Source organism: Propithecus coquereli, unplaced genomic scaffold (assembly GCF_000956105.1).
Source record: "Propithecus coquereli isolate 6110/MARCELLA unplaced genomic scaffold, Pcoq_1.0 Scaffold76, whole genome shotgun sequence".
Lineage (NCBI taxonomy): Eukaryota > Metazoa > Chordata > Mammalia > Primates > Indriidae > Propithecus > Propithecus coquereli.
The window spans coordinates 1,208,647-1,224,703 of NW_012153729.1; the positions used below are offsets into that span (position 1 = coordinate 1,208,647).

Genomic DNA, 16,057 nt, shown 5'->3' on the forward strand with positions numbered 1-16,057 from the left:
GTGAGCCACCGCACAAGGCCAATAACTCATTTTTTTAAATTTATTTTATTTCAGCATATTATGGCGGTACAAATGTTTAGGTTACATATATTGCCCTTGTCCCCCCCACACCCGAGTCAGAGCTTCAAAGCGTGTCCATCCCCCAGATGGTGCACATCGCACTCATATGTATGTATATACCCATCCCTTCCTCCCCCTCCCATCTGCCCAACACCCGATGAATGTTATTACTGTATGTGCACTTAGGTGTTGATCAGAATAACTCATTCTTTACTATGGGTCTAGAGGAATTTCTTTTTAAGGCTCTTGATTTGAAAAAAGTGTTTAATAGTCCATCTCAGGTTTTATATGAATTGGTTGAATAAGAAGAAAGGCAGGTAAACTCTTTTTGTTTATCAAGTATAAACCCTGATAATAAAGAATGCTTCTAGCTCTGCTGGGAGAAGTATTAGATCTGATTTTATTTAAATTCATGGTTACCATCATATTTCATTATTTGTATATATCTGGAATCCAGGCTAGAATGTGAATTCCACAGGCTCAGGACCCTCTCCTGTTTGTTTTTATAGTCTAGTTGGCTCATGTAGGCCTTGGTGTGGCAGGTCCAGAAAATGCTTATTGAATTAATGAAGTAAATCCGTAATCTAGACATTCTTGAATCACTTTGCTATGCCTGAATTGTTATTCCTGGGTAACATTCTTTTGGGGAGAAGGTCTCTTGCTGTCTGCAGTAGCATAAAAAACCCCGATTTCCAGGATTTTGTCTTGTAGTTGGGTGCATCACAAATCATCGTTAATACATTATTATAATGGATATTTAATTTTTTACTCACGTGTCTTTATTATACTAATGGTTTTTCATTAATAACGTAGTATCTGTTATCATCTGAGAAACAGTCTTTTCAGAGTATTTATTTTCAAACTTTACTCTCCATTTTTTTTCTGATTTGGAATTGGCCTTTTCCCCTTAACTTACGTTGTAATATAAGAAGAGATTTGAAGTGACTGAGACAGACTGTCACCAGATATGAGAATACCAACTTTACATGCTGAAGGATCTCATTTTACAAACCTATACTTTCTTTTAGGAGGAGGCAAAACAGATTCAAAATCTGCAGAAAGCAGGCACTCGTGGAGACTCAAGGGAGGATGAAATCTCTCCTCCTCCACCCAACCCAGTGGTTAAGGGTCGGAGGCGACGAGGTGCTATCAGCGCTGAAGTCTACACAGAGGAAGATGCTGCTTCGTATGTTAGAAAGGTAGTTTTGATAGCTAAATATTGGGGAAATATTTTGGGGTCCCACTTGGTAGTTATCTAGTTTCCTTCGGTGAGTGTATGCACTATTTTGAATATAAAATACCAAACAGGATAGAGCTTAATCTGTGCTGTACGATTCTTGGGTACTGGAGAACAGATTTCTATAGTAGCATGCCATCAGAGGAAATAACTAATAGTGGTTATTAGTGAGTAATTGCATTTTGGAGGTTTGTCATTTCCATGCTCTCTTGTTTTGCAGTAGAAGAAACAGGCAGTACTCTTTTTTCTCTTGAATCATGGTGTTAATTTTTTGATACCCTATAGTTCATGTTGCAGCTTTTAACCTTTTATCTTACAAACTTCATTCGTCCTAATCTCTTCCTCAGAGCCTGCCTGACATGTTGACTGATGCTATTAGACTTTAAGGAGGAACAGAATTGTCCTGGCACTGGAGGCTTGTGAAACTAATAGCACAAGATTAAAGAGTAAAAGATGACTAATTGTTATAAAATACTGAGTTTTGCCTCAGAGTAATGACCTTGGTCAAGGTGGTTTTGGTTTGTTTTTTTTTAGTAGGTAACTGGGAACCAAGATCCAGGCTGTAAAACGGGCGTGGCTGTGACAAAGGGATTAGTTAGTCAGTATTTGTTAAGTACTTCATGGATCAAAGGTAGTACACTTGTGTTGTGGTGAAAGTACTTAACTCAAAGCAGTCTTGTTTAAGTACTGTAATGTGGCTTGACACGTATTTGAAACGCAGGTTGCAAACGTGAAATGTTTTTGGCTTATGGAGTTGTCATTTGACCTTCAATTCTTTTCTAGGTTATACCAAAAGATTATAAGACAATGGCTGCTTTAGCCAAAGCTATTGAAAAGAATGTGCTGTTTTCACATCTTGATGATAATGAGAGAAGGTAGGTACAGGTTCTTCTTTCTTACAATACTTTTCCAGGAAGGATGTGATCCCAAATGATTCTCATCATTATTGTAAGTTTTATGTCTCTTAATAATTGTTCACCAGATGACAGACTGGGCTGAAAATCTGGGAGCTTTAATTTTAAGGTTAATGTTTCAGATTCACAGAAGAGATGAGAAATAACATGAGGCTTTTCTCTCTTTTGCAGTGATATTTTTGATGCCATGTTTCCCGTTTCCTTCATTGCTGGAGAAACTGTTATTCAGCAAGGTAAGGGCTGCTATTTCTGTGGCATGCAGTATTGTTATGGGAGAGGAGGTGAGACTAGGGGAGTTTTTTGGTTTTGTTTTATTGAAGTTTGTTTTTCTTTTGATCCTCCCATTTTTCTTCTGTTATACTGTTAGACTTTCCTATTTCTTTTTTTTTTTTTATTGAAATTCTCTGAGCTAAAAAAAAAGAACACTTTCCCCAAGAGACAAACATTTTTGATACAATTTTGTTCATAATTACTGTTAAAATGCTTACATTTTTATTTTGAATGTTATATGGAATTTCAGAACTGTATATATTTCATATGTCCTTTTATATTATTTACCACTTTATAAGTAAGAAATAAACCAAACATCTATGTTCTTCATTACATAGCCCATCTATTTGTAAGTTTCTATGGCATCTATAGATTCTTACCTTTTTGCCTACATAGACTAACATGGATGTAATCTTTTGGATATCTTCCTCTTTTTTTTCCTTCTTATTTATTGATATTTTCATGGGTATTTATAAACCATATATTTTCCTATTTTGTGGCAGCCAGATATTTTGCTATTAACTATTTGAGTTGTTTCTAGTGTTGTTGTTATAGATGCCATAATAATTAATAACTTGTACATGTATATGGCTTTTTTAAATTAATTATTTCAGAGATATTCTTTACCATAAAATGACTAAAAAATTGATCCATTCTATGACTTTTAAAATATATTGCTGGGTTTTTTCCCTGAAAGATTGTATTAATTCGTAACACACTCTTCTCTCATGGCACCATTATAAAATGGATTTATTATTTTATAGTAATTTCATAGTTTCTGTTTGTTTCTTTCATTTGGAATATGCTTCTAACTTTTTTATTTCCTTTTCTTTTAGGTGATGAAGGGGATAACTTTTATGTGATTGATCAAGGAGAGATGGATGTAAGATTTAATAATAGCAAAAATATGTTGATAATCTTAAAAGTCAATGTAGTGATTTTTATTGCTTCTAAACAACAACAATAGTGTTTCTGAAGGGCTGTTACAGCCCTTCTGTGTCAGATTGCACCATTACCTTTTGCCAAGTATTTTTGTGATGCAGAGAAACTTTTTAAAGGTAATTTGTCTAGCCAGACATGCAGTTCAAAGCTTTTGCTGGAGTAGTGGTTAAGAAGTACATGCATGATCTCTGTGTGGTGGCTCATGCCTGTAATCCTGGCACTTTGGGAGGCTGAGGCAGGAGGATCGCTTGAGGTCAGGAGTTCAAGACCAGCCTGAGCAAAAGCAAGACCCTGTCTCTACTAAAAATAGAAAGAAATTAATTGGACAACTAAAAATATATAGAAAAAATTATCTGGGCATGGTGGTGCATGCCTATAGCCCCAGCTACTCAGGAGGTTGAGGCAGAAGGATTGCTTGAGCCCAGGAGTTTGAGGTTGCTGTGAGCTAGGCTGACGCCATGGCACTCTAGCCCGAGCAACAGAGCGAGACTCTGTCTCCAAAAAATAAAAAAAATGAAAGTGCATGCATGCTGTGTAAGGGAGAGTCTAGACCCAGCCATTAGCTATGATACTTAATACAGCTTTCTTAATTCTGTACATCTTAAATGCAATGGGGATAAATAATAGCATATGATATTTTAGGATTATTAGAAAATTCAGTAACTCTGCAGTGTTCTAAATGTATATGATTGGTGTTAATGCTTAGCTAATCTTTCCTGATCATCCCTACCGAGTACTTTTTTCTTACCAGATAATTAAACCAGGTAAATCATAGATGCTCTTAATTCATATAGCTCATTGTCAGAAATCACCTGTTTTGCTATATATTGAAAACATAATATATTCTATTTTTTGAAACAAAGCTCAGGATTCTGACCTTTTCAAAAGGTTTGAGGATTTTCAACACTTATGTGTTTGTATATGTAGAAAAAACACTTCTTTGATGTCATTTGTACTTTAGGTCTATGTCAACAATGAATGGGCGACAAGTGTTGGGGAAGGTGGCAGCTTTGGAGAACTTGCTTTGATTTATGGAACACCTAGAGCAGCTACTGTCAAAGCAAAGACAAATGTGAAATTGTGGGGTATTGACCGAGACAGCTATAGAAGAATCCTTATGGTAAGAGACCATGGTTTTTCGGAGTGTGATTTAGAATTCTAATCTATGTAACTAATGTTCGAATAACATCACCAAATTAAAATGAGAATATTCCTTACTTTTAATGATCGAATATTTTGCATTAGCCCAATTTAGCATTATTTGTTATACCATTTGAGACAGTGATATTTTAAAGCAGAAGTTTGGCCAGGAGTAACATGGAAAACAAGATGTGTATAAGTAATGGTCAGCTCGTGTTTGGAAATCTATCCATTTGCCCATAGGTACATCGTAACTTACCTAATTTTCCCGTCACAGATAGCCTGATAGGTGCTGCTTTTAAGTACATAAAGGTATTTGAGGTCATTCAAAAGTAATCAATTTCCCTAAACTGGAAGTGGGTTGTCAGTAATGCAGATGTCGTGTCCCCTCTTGTTAAAGAAATAAAATAATAAAGTCATTGGAACATTCTGGTGATACAGTCAGACTTTTTGAGAACTTTGTAACACGTTTATAGAGTGGATGTTTATGTCTTGGCTAATGGTATCCGTCATTTTGAAGGGTTTTCTTAGATTTGTGTAGTGCTCATGTGGCCGTTTGAAAATATGCAGTCTGATGTATTTGGAAATTTTTCTGTATTTGGGATATATATATAGATACACACAAACATGTACAGTCATGACCAATGTTTCAGTCAGTGATGGACTTCATAAACAATGGGTGGTCCCATAAGATTATAATACTATATTTTTACTACACCTTTTCTGTTTTAGAGATGTTTAGATACACAGATACTTGCCTACACTATTCAGTACAGTGCATGCCGTACACTTTTGTAGCTTAGGAGCAATAGGCTCTACCATATAGCATAGGTGCGCAGTGGGCCATACCATCTAGGTTAGTGTAAGTACACACTGTGATGTTTGCACAATGATGAAATCACTTAAAGAAGTGTTTCTCAGCTGGAATCCCCATTGCCGTGCAGCGCATGACTCTATATGTATGAAGGTATATATATTTTTGGGGAGGGGGTGGCTAAGGCAATTTACGACGTAAGGAAGTTTTATTATTTTATTATGGAGGACTGTGTGTCTCCCCGCTCTTTCCTCCAGATGTATTTAACAAATTTTGCAGTATAAGACAACTTGGTTAAGTCTGGGGCATTTTTTGTAGGGTGAGGGGAGATGTCTGTAAGTGGCAGCAGTTTATTTCCTTACTTCTGTGGGGGATTGGCATTGTGGGGAAGGATCCTGGGCTGGGAATAAATAGTCAGCTATAGTCACATATGACTTGGTTGTTTTTAGAGAACTAATTACTTGCTTATTTGACATTTCACTAATTGGTGGTGCTGTGACCTTCTTTGACCATATACCTGGTGTTTCTCTTGGGAGCAAGTTACTAAGAGCTTTTTTATAGAACTGAACAGGGGCTCACTATCTTCCACATGAAGAACAATGATCACAAATCAAGAAGTAGCAGCAAGCTTTGACTTGTTTTTAAAATTTATTTGAAACTTAATATTTATTGTTCCACAGCTATGTGACAGTTACACATTTTGGGGATATAACTTTTGTTATTTTTAATTTATAGGGAAGCACATTGAGGAAGCGGAAAATGTATGAGGAGTTCCTTAGTAAAGTGTCTATTTTAGGTGAGTTTTAAGTAAGTGCGTTGAATTTGCTCGTGTATGACAAATCCATTAATTAGAAATGACTGGACTTGGAAAAAGCTTTCCGAAAGTATGTGCTACTCATTCCTTCCTCCTGAAGAGACAGAGGGCTGAAAATGTCCCCTCTCTCCTGTGCACATTCACAGTTATTTCCTCTGTGACTTCTGTCTCTTTTGTTCCATCATTGAGTTTATTGGTTCAGGAAACTGAGTATTTCCAAGGATACATTTCCTTTCTGGAAAGATAAGTGTCATTTGCTGGCATCTTCTGAAAAAAATGTCAGAGTTTCTTGAAATTTTGAGCAAAGCAGGTTAATTGAAGATACTTGTGTGCATTTTATTATGTTGACTTGGAGATATTATTAGACTCTGTTCTTCAGAACGAGTGAATGGTGATTTTTATAAAGTAACTATCTTCTGCCCTTGTTTTGTTACAGTGAATTGACTCCTGCCCCCCTTATTTGTCCTTTCTTTGAAGTGGTTACATTTGTTTGGTGTCTTGGATGTTAGTTTGCCCTTTGGGAATAAAAATGATTTCTTAGCTCCTCTTAGGTTCCTAAATGAATTCAATTGAGAATTTAAATAGGTTATGTTATTTCTATAAACCACTGGAATAATATGGATAGTAAAACTATTACTTTTGGATACTGTAACTTTTGATTTGGTTGATGGCAATCTTCAGGAATACTTAATAATTATATATTATTATTCCATTGCCACTGGGTACAGTTGGTATAAATTAACCTGGCCACTAGGTTACTGCAGTAAGGATCTAAAGGCGTCTGCAGGTAATATGAGAATCCTGCTGAGACTAGTGGTAATTGAAGACAAGTACCGTGTTTAATCTGAGACACTACTGGATTGTTGAATGTGCATGGCTATTTGGTTAAATCTCTTCATGCTTTGTTTTAAAATTTTTAATATCACCAAATAATGTAGAGACATTTTTTTGATTCTTTCAGAATCTTTGGACAAGTGGGAACGTCTTACGGTAGCTGATGCATTAGAACCAGTCCAGTTTGAAGATGGGCAGAAGATTGTGGTGCAGGGAGAACCAGGGGATGAGTTCTTCATTATTTTAGAGGTAAAGAACTCAACATTTGATAATTTAAAAAGTTGTACACTGTTAAGAGGGGAAAAGTGGGCTAATTCTGATTCATAGCTTTAATTTTTAAGAATACCTGACAATTTTATTTAAGCATTATCTTTTACCTTGAAATTCTATTGTTTGGTTTTCTGTCAGGCCACTACGTTTTAAATGAGTTTGAGTCAGAATTATGGAAGGGTCCTAGGCATAAATAGCCAAATCCTAAATAAAACTCAACCATTTGGCATAACAAACTACGAAGATTCTGTGCCCATCCTTTTTAAAATGCACGTATTTGGGCTATTTGGCAAACAAGGATCAATGGTAATTATTTAAATTCTAAAAGTTACTGTGTTTTATATTTTCACAATCTATGGAAATGTATAGCAGGTACTTTTGCCTGCCAAGCATATCCAAATAGCAAATTTCTGTGACTGTGGCTCCGTAGTTGCTAATTGGTTTTATTTAAACCACGGGCCAAGTGGGTAAATAAGTTAAGCTTTGTGGGCCATAGATTTCTGTTGCAAACACTCAACTCTGTTGTCATAGTGCAGAAGCAGTCATTGACAGTACATAAATGAATGGGTGTGGTATTCCAAATAACATTTTATTTATAGAGCAGGCAGCAAGCTTGGATTTGGCCCTTGGTCTATAGTTTGCTAACTCAAGTCTGCACTCTTTAGTACCTTAGTTTGATAAGAAGAACCTTGGTAGCAGGAGATGCTAGTTAACCAGCAAGCTTATGTAGTGACTAACTTTTCAGTCATCTTTTGTCATATGAACACAGATGAGTTGAAATAACCACTGAGTCCTTACCCCCCTGCCTTTTTTTTTGCAAAAGGGCCAAAAATGCAAAAAAGAATTAAAAAGCCAACCCGGGGTTGAAAATGGTTAGTTAACTTTTTGGTGATTTTATTCCAGGGATCAGCTGCTGTACTACAACGTCGGTCAGAAAATGAAGAGTTTGTTGAAGTGGGAAGATTGGGCCCTTCTGATTATTTTGGTATGTGGGGATTCCCTCAGTAAATACAGAAAGTGAAATCCTTAATCTTCAAGTCACCTCTCAGTGAGATATTGAGTCTTTCATAATTTTGTCTTTTGTTCTCTTGAATTTATTTTTTAATTGCAGTCTTTTTTTGGCTTTCAGAATAATAGTGTGAGATTTTGATCTTTACTCAATTAATAATTTATTGTTTCATATCAGTTGAGTTTTTTTTAAGTGCTGATGTTGTTTGTCCTATACTAAGTTATTAGGGAAATAAGTATCTGTTTTCTTTCTCAGAAGTGCACCTCTTTGAGGAAATGTTTTTCATAAAAGTTAGCCTGCTTTTACCCTTCTCCTTTTCCCTTTCCCAGGTGAAATTGCACTACTGATGAATCGTCCTCGAGCTGCCACAGTGGTTGCGCGTGGCCCCTTGAAGTGCGTTAAGCTGGACCGACCTAGATTTGAACGTGTTCTTGGCCCATGCTCAGACATCCTCAAACGAAACATCCAGCAGTACAACAGTTTTGTGTCACTGTCTGTCTGAAATCTGCCTTCTGTGCCTCCCTTCTCTCCTCTCCCCAATCCATGCTTCACTCATGCAGACTGCTTTATTTTCCCTATTTGCAGCACCAGATGGCCACTGGCATCGCAGCTTCTTGTCTGTTTATATTAAAAGTTGCTTTTATTCCACCGTTTTTAATTTGGAGCATTAACCAAATGCTCGTACACAGTTAAATAAATAGAAAGAGTTCTCTGGAGACTTTGCTGTTACTGCTTCTCTTTGTGCAGTGTTAGTGTTCCACCTGGGCAGTGAGTGCCATGCTTTTTAAGGTGAGGGCAGATCCCAGCACCAAATGAATTACCATAGAGTAATGATGTAACCGTGCAAGATTTTTTTTTAAAGTGACATAATTTTCCAGTTATAAGCATATTTAGACTGTGGCCATATATGCTGTATTTCTTTATAGAATAAATGATTTCTCATGAAGCTCTAAAGATTAGGAAAAATGGATATAGAAGCATCTTAGTACAGTAGAAAGACATCTGCCTGTAATTAAACTAGTTTAAGGGTGGAAAAATGCCCATTTTTGCTAATTGTCAGATGGATATGATTGGTTCAGTTTTTTTCCTTTTTAACCAGAATTTTTGTTTGCCAAGCTAATTTGCCTGGTTTTGTTTATATCTTATTATTAATGTTTCCTCTCCAATTCTGAAATATTTTTAGGTGTGGCTATCTATACCTGCCTTTTGAGTTTGAAACCAAAAAATAGACTGTAAATACTGAGTTATGATTTAATTACATCTGCCCCAGCTCACAAATTCTGATTAGACCTTTATCCAGCTAGTGCCAAATATCGATCATCAGATGCTGACTTGAGAATAAGAATTTGAGGTCTACACTCTTGGTTGTTAACTTAGAGCTTTTGGTTAGTGCACAACCTTCAGTTGACACCAGTATAATCTCCTATGCTCATTAAACTCCTATTCCAGGAGATTAGATTTGCTGAGACTAGATATAAATGGGACAAATGTCATAACAGAGAAATGAAGGTGATTCTGCTAAAGGGAGAAATGCCAGGTAGACAAACTTCAATGTGTGGAATTTTTCTCCCCTAAATTCACCGGGACGTGAGATTTGGGAAGAAATTTTACTTCGGTTTAGCCTTTTTCCTCCTTTTTATGTCAACTAGAATTTCTGGTGGGTTGCGGGTGGGGTAGGATGTATGTGTGTTGTTTCAAATTGGTCTAAAAGGCCATCCTGCTGGAAGTCCTGCTTTCCTATCTAGCATATATTTCTCTGGCAGACTTTTTTTTTAAAGTAAACTTGTGTTTTGAGTCTTAACTGTATTTCAGTATTTTCCAGCCTTATGTGTTACATTATTCCAATGATACCCAATGGTTTATTTTTATTATTGTTATTTTTTTAAACAAAATTTCACAGGTCTGTAATGTAGGCACTTTTATTTTCCTTGTGGTTTATATATAACGTAGGGTTATATTGGGAGTGACTGCAAGCATTTTCCATCTGTGTGCAGCTGGCTCTGATTGTTGATCCCCCTCCTACCCTTGCCCAGGTAATTTAAATCGGTCATGGTAGTTTTTTTTCATAGATTTGAAAAGCTTTTAGATTGTTACTAAGTTTAGAGTATAAATCTGGGAAAGAGGTTTTATTTACATTTTAGTATGGGATAGAAAGCCACCTTGATACAAATTTAATTTCCAAAATAATCTATATTAAATGAGGGTTTTCTGACCTGTACTTTGTGTTTAGCTACCTTTTTTATATTTAAAAAATTAAAAATAAAAATTATGTTCTGATAAGCTTAAAGCTTGTTTTGATCTTTGTTTAAATGCCAAAATGTACTTAAATAAATTACTTAGAATGCCATAAAATTGCACAGTTTCATACATGTATATAATCATGTTCATGTATATTTAGATACATATAATGCTTTCTAAATGAGTTTTACTCAAATCATTTGGCTTGCTGTTTAACTCCCTTTTGTAGTTTTTAATCTAAGAAATTTTAAGATAAGTCTAAATTTAAAAATTACCACATTTAAAGCTTTATCTTTGTGCGATCTAAGTATATGTGAGAAATCACAATTGGCATAATTAATCTTAGTTGATAGGGGTTTAGAAGTCATTATTTTTGGGCTTAGTAAGTGAATTCATGAGATGTGCTCTAGAAAGTATAGATGGCCAAAGGACCATTTTGTACTGTTTCCAGGTTACCAGTCTGATTATACTGTGTGCGCTAATATACTCTATTCTTTTTGTTATAGATTGTCTTAATGGTAGGTCAAGTAATAAAAAGAGATGAAATAATTTAAATTCTTAAATGAATCAGTTTTTCTTTCCTTTTTCCTTTTCTTCTTCCTTTATCCTTCTTCAAGTCTCTTACTCTGGTGGTGAGAATGAAAAGGGGGAAAGTGAATTGTAGGATCACTGTTTTGAAAGAGTAATATGTTTATTTTTAATGCTTTTCAGTTCATTTTGTCAAAGAATGGATCTCAAAACTGTTCAAAGGGTAATTGAGATGTAGATTTGTCTACCGAGACATGGGAGGAAAAGATTCAATCAAAAGCCAAATAATTCCTTTTTATTGAAGACAGATTGGCTCTGTGGCCTTGGGACTTTCCCATACTTAATGGGGAAACATCATTTCTGGATTAGCGAACTCTTTGTTTTAAGTTTAATATGCATTTAGCTACTTACGGATGTTTTTCTATTTGCATATATAAAGTCTTATTTCTGATGCTTTTTACTTAGGTTTCTGAGCAGTGAGTTGATCAAGTTGTATTCATAGATATATTGGTATTTCTTCACATCCACTGAGGTCGGAGATAGACACTAGAAGAACATTCTTTAACATGTGCAACTTGTCCGGCTTCAGTAATCCCTTTCCCGAACCTGCTGGAGTTGAAACCTTTAGAGTCAAAACAGAATATAACTAAAGAAGATTTTTGTGGATTGACTGTCCTGGTTATAGTTTAATTCTTCCTCTAAATAGTAGCCCATATAGGCTCATTTTTTAGTTTTTATTTATTTATTTATTTTTTTGAGACAGAGTCTCACTCTGTTGTCCGGGCTAGAGTGCCGTGGCATCAGCCTAGCTCATAGCAACCTCAAACTCCTGGGCTCAAGCAATCCTCCTGCCTCAGCCTCCCGAGTAGCTGGGACTACAGGCATGCGCCACCATGCCCGGCTAATTTTTTCTATGTATTTTCAGTTGTCCAGCTAATTTCTTTCTATTTTTAGTAGAGACGGGGTCTCGCTCTTGCTCAGGCTGTTCTTGAAATCCTGAGTCAAACGATCCTCCCACCTCCTCCTCCCAGAGTGCTAGGATTACAGGCATGAGCCACTGTGCCCAGCCCATTTTTTAGTTTTTAATGACTTAAATGTTGACATTTAAAACCTGAAGTATCGTATCAGTTTTCTTAATACTGCTTTATCTTTAACACAAATTAATAGCTGAACTCTTTATGCTTATGTTAGGCCCTGGCAGTAAAATAAATACTTGAATAAAATACTTGTATTTTTAGATGGCTTAAAACAGTATGGAGGAGAAATGGCTGGATTGTTCATTTAATTTGTCCCCAAAGCTACCAGTAAAGGCTGTAATTGTGTGAATTTAAAAAGGGGAATCTTAAATCTCTCCCTTCTTATGCTATGGGATTTTTACATAGAAACCAGCAATGTTGTGTACATACACAGTTAAAATTTGTTTCTTGACATAAGTTTAGAGCTGTGACTTCATCTTGTCCCCACCTAAAATCAAAACTGCCTAGTATGACTTTTTCATTTTGTGAAAAAAAGTTCTGCCAATTTTGCTTAGTAGCTGTGTGATTTTAAAGGCCGCCACTAGATGGAGAGTCTATTTATCTCTGATAATCTCAAACGAGTTAACAGTTGATCCTCATTTATGGATTGTGTATTTGCGAATTTGCCTACTTACTAAAATTTATTTGTAGCCCCGAAATCAATAGTCGCAGCGCTTTCGCAGACATGAGCAGAGCAGGAAAAAGTTTGAGCCTCCCGACACGCATGTTTCCGAATGATGTTGAACAAGTAGATGCTCAGCCTTCTTATTTCAGCTCTCATACTATGAATTAGTGTCCTTTTCTTAGTCTTTTTAGTGCCACATTTTTTGCATTTTTATGCTTTTTGTTGGTGATTTCATACATGTAGTGCTGAAGTGCCAACTAGTGTTCCTAGGTGTGAGAAGGCTGTGATATGCCTTATGTAGAAAATACATATATTAGGTAAGCTTTATTCAGGCATGTGTTATAATGCTGTTGGCCATGAGTGCAGTGTTAATGAATGAATATAAAATAAGGTGTCTTTAACACAACACATAACACATAAAATAAGACTATATATTGATCAGTTGATGAAAATGTGACCAGAGACTCCCAGGAACCTAAACCATATATTTCCCCTAGGAGCAGTGGTTCAGTATTTGCCCATTCAGTGCTCATGGTGACTATAGAAAACTACCACTTAAAAGGAGAATTGATTGTTTTTTGCAGTCTTCAAACTCAAGTTGTCCTGATTTTTAGGAAGGCTAAAACTAATTGCTCCAAACCTTCTCCCCACCAATTTACATACTATACGGTTCCCTTTCAGTTGTTAGTTTTCTGTCAGTAGTAACAAAAGTTTTCACACAGAATCAGGAGAATTTTTATTTCATGGGAAATTGAACAACGGTTCAAAATGAACAAGTTGGAAGAATTGGATAGTTATGAGAATGGAATGTTTTGTTTTCTGATATTTTTGACAAATGAGAGTTTTAATGCTGTTATCAGGTAAAAACGAAATGTTAAAGATAAGTGAGTAATAAGGTACACAGTCTACATACCATGGTCAAATTCAGTTCTATTACTTTCAGTTTGTAAGGTGCTGCAGATTTGTATATAGGCCATTTAAAAACCAGTCGGTCGTCACAGAGGTGGCTGGTTTGAGATGGAGCTGTCGCTTGAGGCTCTGCGATTGGGAGTCCCAAACCACTTTGTGCTATTCTTTGAACATCTTTGACTGAATATTTTTCTCCCATTCCTCTGTGTGGGATTTCCTAGTCCCTCACAGGAGAAACAGTTGAAGTGGGAAGCCCTGTGCTGCAGTAGGGCCACCTCAGTTAAGGAAGTCTCTGGGAGCAAGGTTCCTATGTTAAAGAGCTGATTTTTTTTTTTTTAAAGCAAACAGAATTTCATAAATTGGGTGAGATATTGTTGGGTTTTTGTATTGCAGTGGAAAGAACACTTTGGAATAGGTCTAAACCAATTATGTGGTTTCAGTTACTATCTCTCAGTCTTAGTTTTCTTCCGTGCACACTGGAGGGATTGGAGGGTGGGCTATGTCTGTGTTTGGTACTGTTGGGAGCCTGTGTGCCGGTTCTGTGATGTGGGTAAAGCTCCTCACGTGTAAGAACTCTGAATGGTGGTGATGTTACCATGGAGACAAAGATTCGGGGCAGGACGCCAGTAATGTGAGGGTACCTGGGGTATCAGAAGTGCCTCTTGTTATTGCTATTGGGGATATGTTTGGACACACTGGAGAAATTTGGTATGACATTTGTAATTCTTGACCTTGTACTTTGTTTATTGACAACTCCTTTGTATTCCTGTGACACTTCTAGTATTTGAGTCTTAGGCTTAATCAGAAAAGTTGATCTGATAAAATCAGGCATTTTTACTTGTTAACTGACTAATCATAGAATGAGTACATTCCTGTCATTTGTATTTTCAATTATTGATTACGGAGTAAGAAACAAAGCCTCCCATTAAAGGAGTTTCACATGTCAATGAGTTGGTAGGGAGAAGGTGGAGGAGACAAGGAATCCCTGCCATACTTTTGAGGAAGGCTTGGTGAGCCAGCAGCCATGGGGAGGGGCGTCTGGAAGACCTTACCTCTCCAGGTAGCCCCTAGCTCGTCTTGGGAGCAGCTGGGGGACAAGTCCTAGGATTCTAAGGGCTGTGGTGGGCCCCAGCCCTTTTTCCGCCTTGCTCCAGGCTTGTGTACCTGCCAGGCCTGTCCCGGTGCTGTCTGGACTTTTGAGGTTTTCCCCTTTTCCCTTCATCGAAATGTCTTCTGTTGTTACTGGTGATAAGTTTGACACACTTGATATTATTTCAGCTGGTGCTTAATCTCTTCAAATTGAAACACCCTTTTTCTGATATTTTGAACAAATACCTATTTTATTTTTATCTATTGTAATAATATTTCTGAGAAGTTACTCTAGGCCCGGGCAGTAGGGATTATTGTATTCAGATTGGGCCAGTGACTGGAATGTAAGTAGAAACTGTGAAGTCTAATTTGAACCAGTTTGAGAGTTACCATTTGTAGATTTTCAGTCTGCTTATGATAGGCCAGATGTTTTATCCTTTACCTGTAGATCTAATAAGGATCTGGAAGACAGATAGGTATCCACTTGATGTCCTTTTATTTGACTTGTTACAGTTAATACTCTCTCCTGGGAACAACGTTTCCAAACCTTCCAGGCCTCACCCATATCCAGATTTCCCAGTGCGCTCAGGAAATAGTCTGTGGCCTTGATGAAGCCAGTGCTCTCAGGGAAAAACAGAGCCAAGACAATTCACGCCAGAAGCAATGCACCAAGGAGTAAAGATCACGTTCAGCGGATCCCACTTGCCGTTTCACAAATGCCCTTCCTTCTTCCTGAGCTCATGACTCGACCTCCAGCATTAATAGGTGGAGGTGAGGAAGCAGTGGTCTGCACTCTGGAGGCTACTGCCGCCGGCTCCAGGTGTATTTTCTGAAAATTGACTCTTCTAGCCCTTAGTTTGTCAAGTTAGCCTGGCCAGGGTCGGGGACAGATTGTTCTGCTGGGCCGATGGCTATGACACTCTGCTCTCCGTAGACTTCTATGCACCTCTCCACCGTCCTTAGGATGATTTGGAGTCTCCGATCCAGGGCAAGGAGGTGGGGTTCTGTGAGGACGGGGGCGAGCTGGTCTTCTAGCAGCGACTCCCGCATCACGTCACTGAGTTTATAGTCGGCTTGCGCCAGCAGCTCTAGGTGCAAAAGTGTTTTCCTTTTTATCCTGAAAAGATAAAGTCATAGGAACCACATAAGCAGATGTAAAGAAAATAACTTGCCTGAACTTACTTCTTTCCCAGACAGCTATTGTAGCTGATATTCTCAGAGCATTCTCCCCGCCATGTCTTCTCAAGCAGGTTTTAATGAAAACCAGGTAAAAAGGGAATGAGTAAGAGGTGACATCCAGCCCTTTGCAGTCCTTTGCCCAACTGCCTTTTTTTTTTTTTTTTTTTTT

General features: G+C 37.2%; 2 protein-coding genes across 3 annotated transcripts in view; one reads left to right on the forward strand and one right to left on the reverse strand.

Moving 5' to 3' along the window:
- PRKAR1A (protein kinase, cAMP-dependent, regulatory, type I, alpha) overlaps nt 1-11,091 on the forward strand; it is a 19,164-nt gene extending 8,073 nt beyond the window's left edge. For both annotated transcript variants that reach the window (XM_012662292.1, XM_012662291.1), the window contains exons 3-11: nt 1,089-1,259; nt 2,081-2,172; nt 2,383-2,444; nt 3,318-3,364; nt 4,385-4,543; nt 6,113-6,173; nt 7,153-7,274; nt 8,199-8,280; nt 8,634-11,091. In XM_012662292.1, the coding sequence (XP_012517746.1) occupies nt 1,089-1,259; nt 2,081-2,172; nt 2,383-2,444; nt 3,318-3,364; nt 4,385-4,543; nt 6,113-6,173; nt 7,153-7,274; nt 8,199-8,280; nt 8,634-8,806 (969 nt within the window). In that variant the 3' untranslated portion in view covers nt 8,807-11,091. The remainder of the gene's footprint in view (nt 1-1,088; nt 1,260-2,080; nt 2,173-2,382; nt 2,445-3,317; nt 3,365-4,384; nt 4,544-6,112; nt 6,174-7,152; nt 7,275-8,198; nt 8,281-8,633) is intronic.
- A 4,097-nt stretch (nt 11,092-15,188) lies between these two features.
- Nucleotides 15,189-16,057, reverse strand: part of FAM20A (family with sequence similarity 20, member A) — a 56,909-nt gene continuing 56,040 nt past the window's right edge. Inside the window, exon 11 of the mRNA XM_012662293.1 lies at nt 15,189-15,826. Within this exon, the coding sequence (XP_012517747.1) occupies nt 15,562-15,826 (265 nt within the window). The 3' untranslated portion in view covers nt 15,189-15,561. The remainder of the gene's footprint in view (nt 15,827-16,057) is intronic.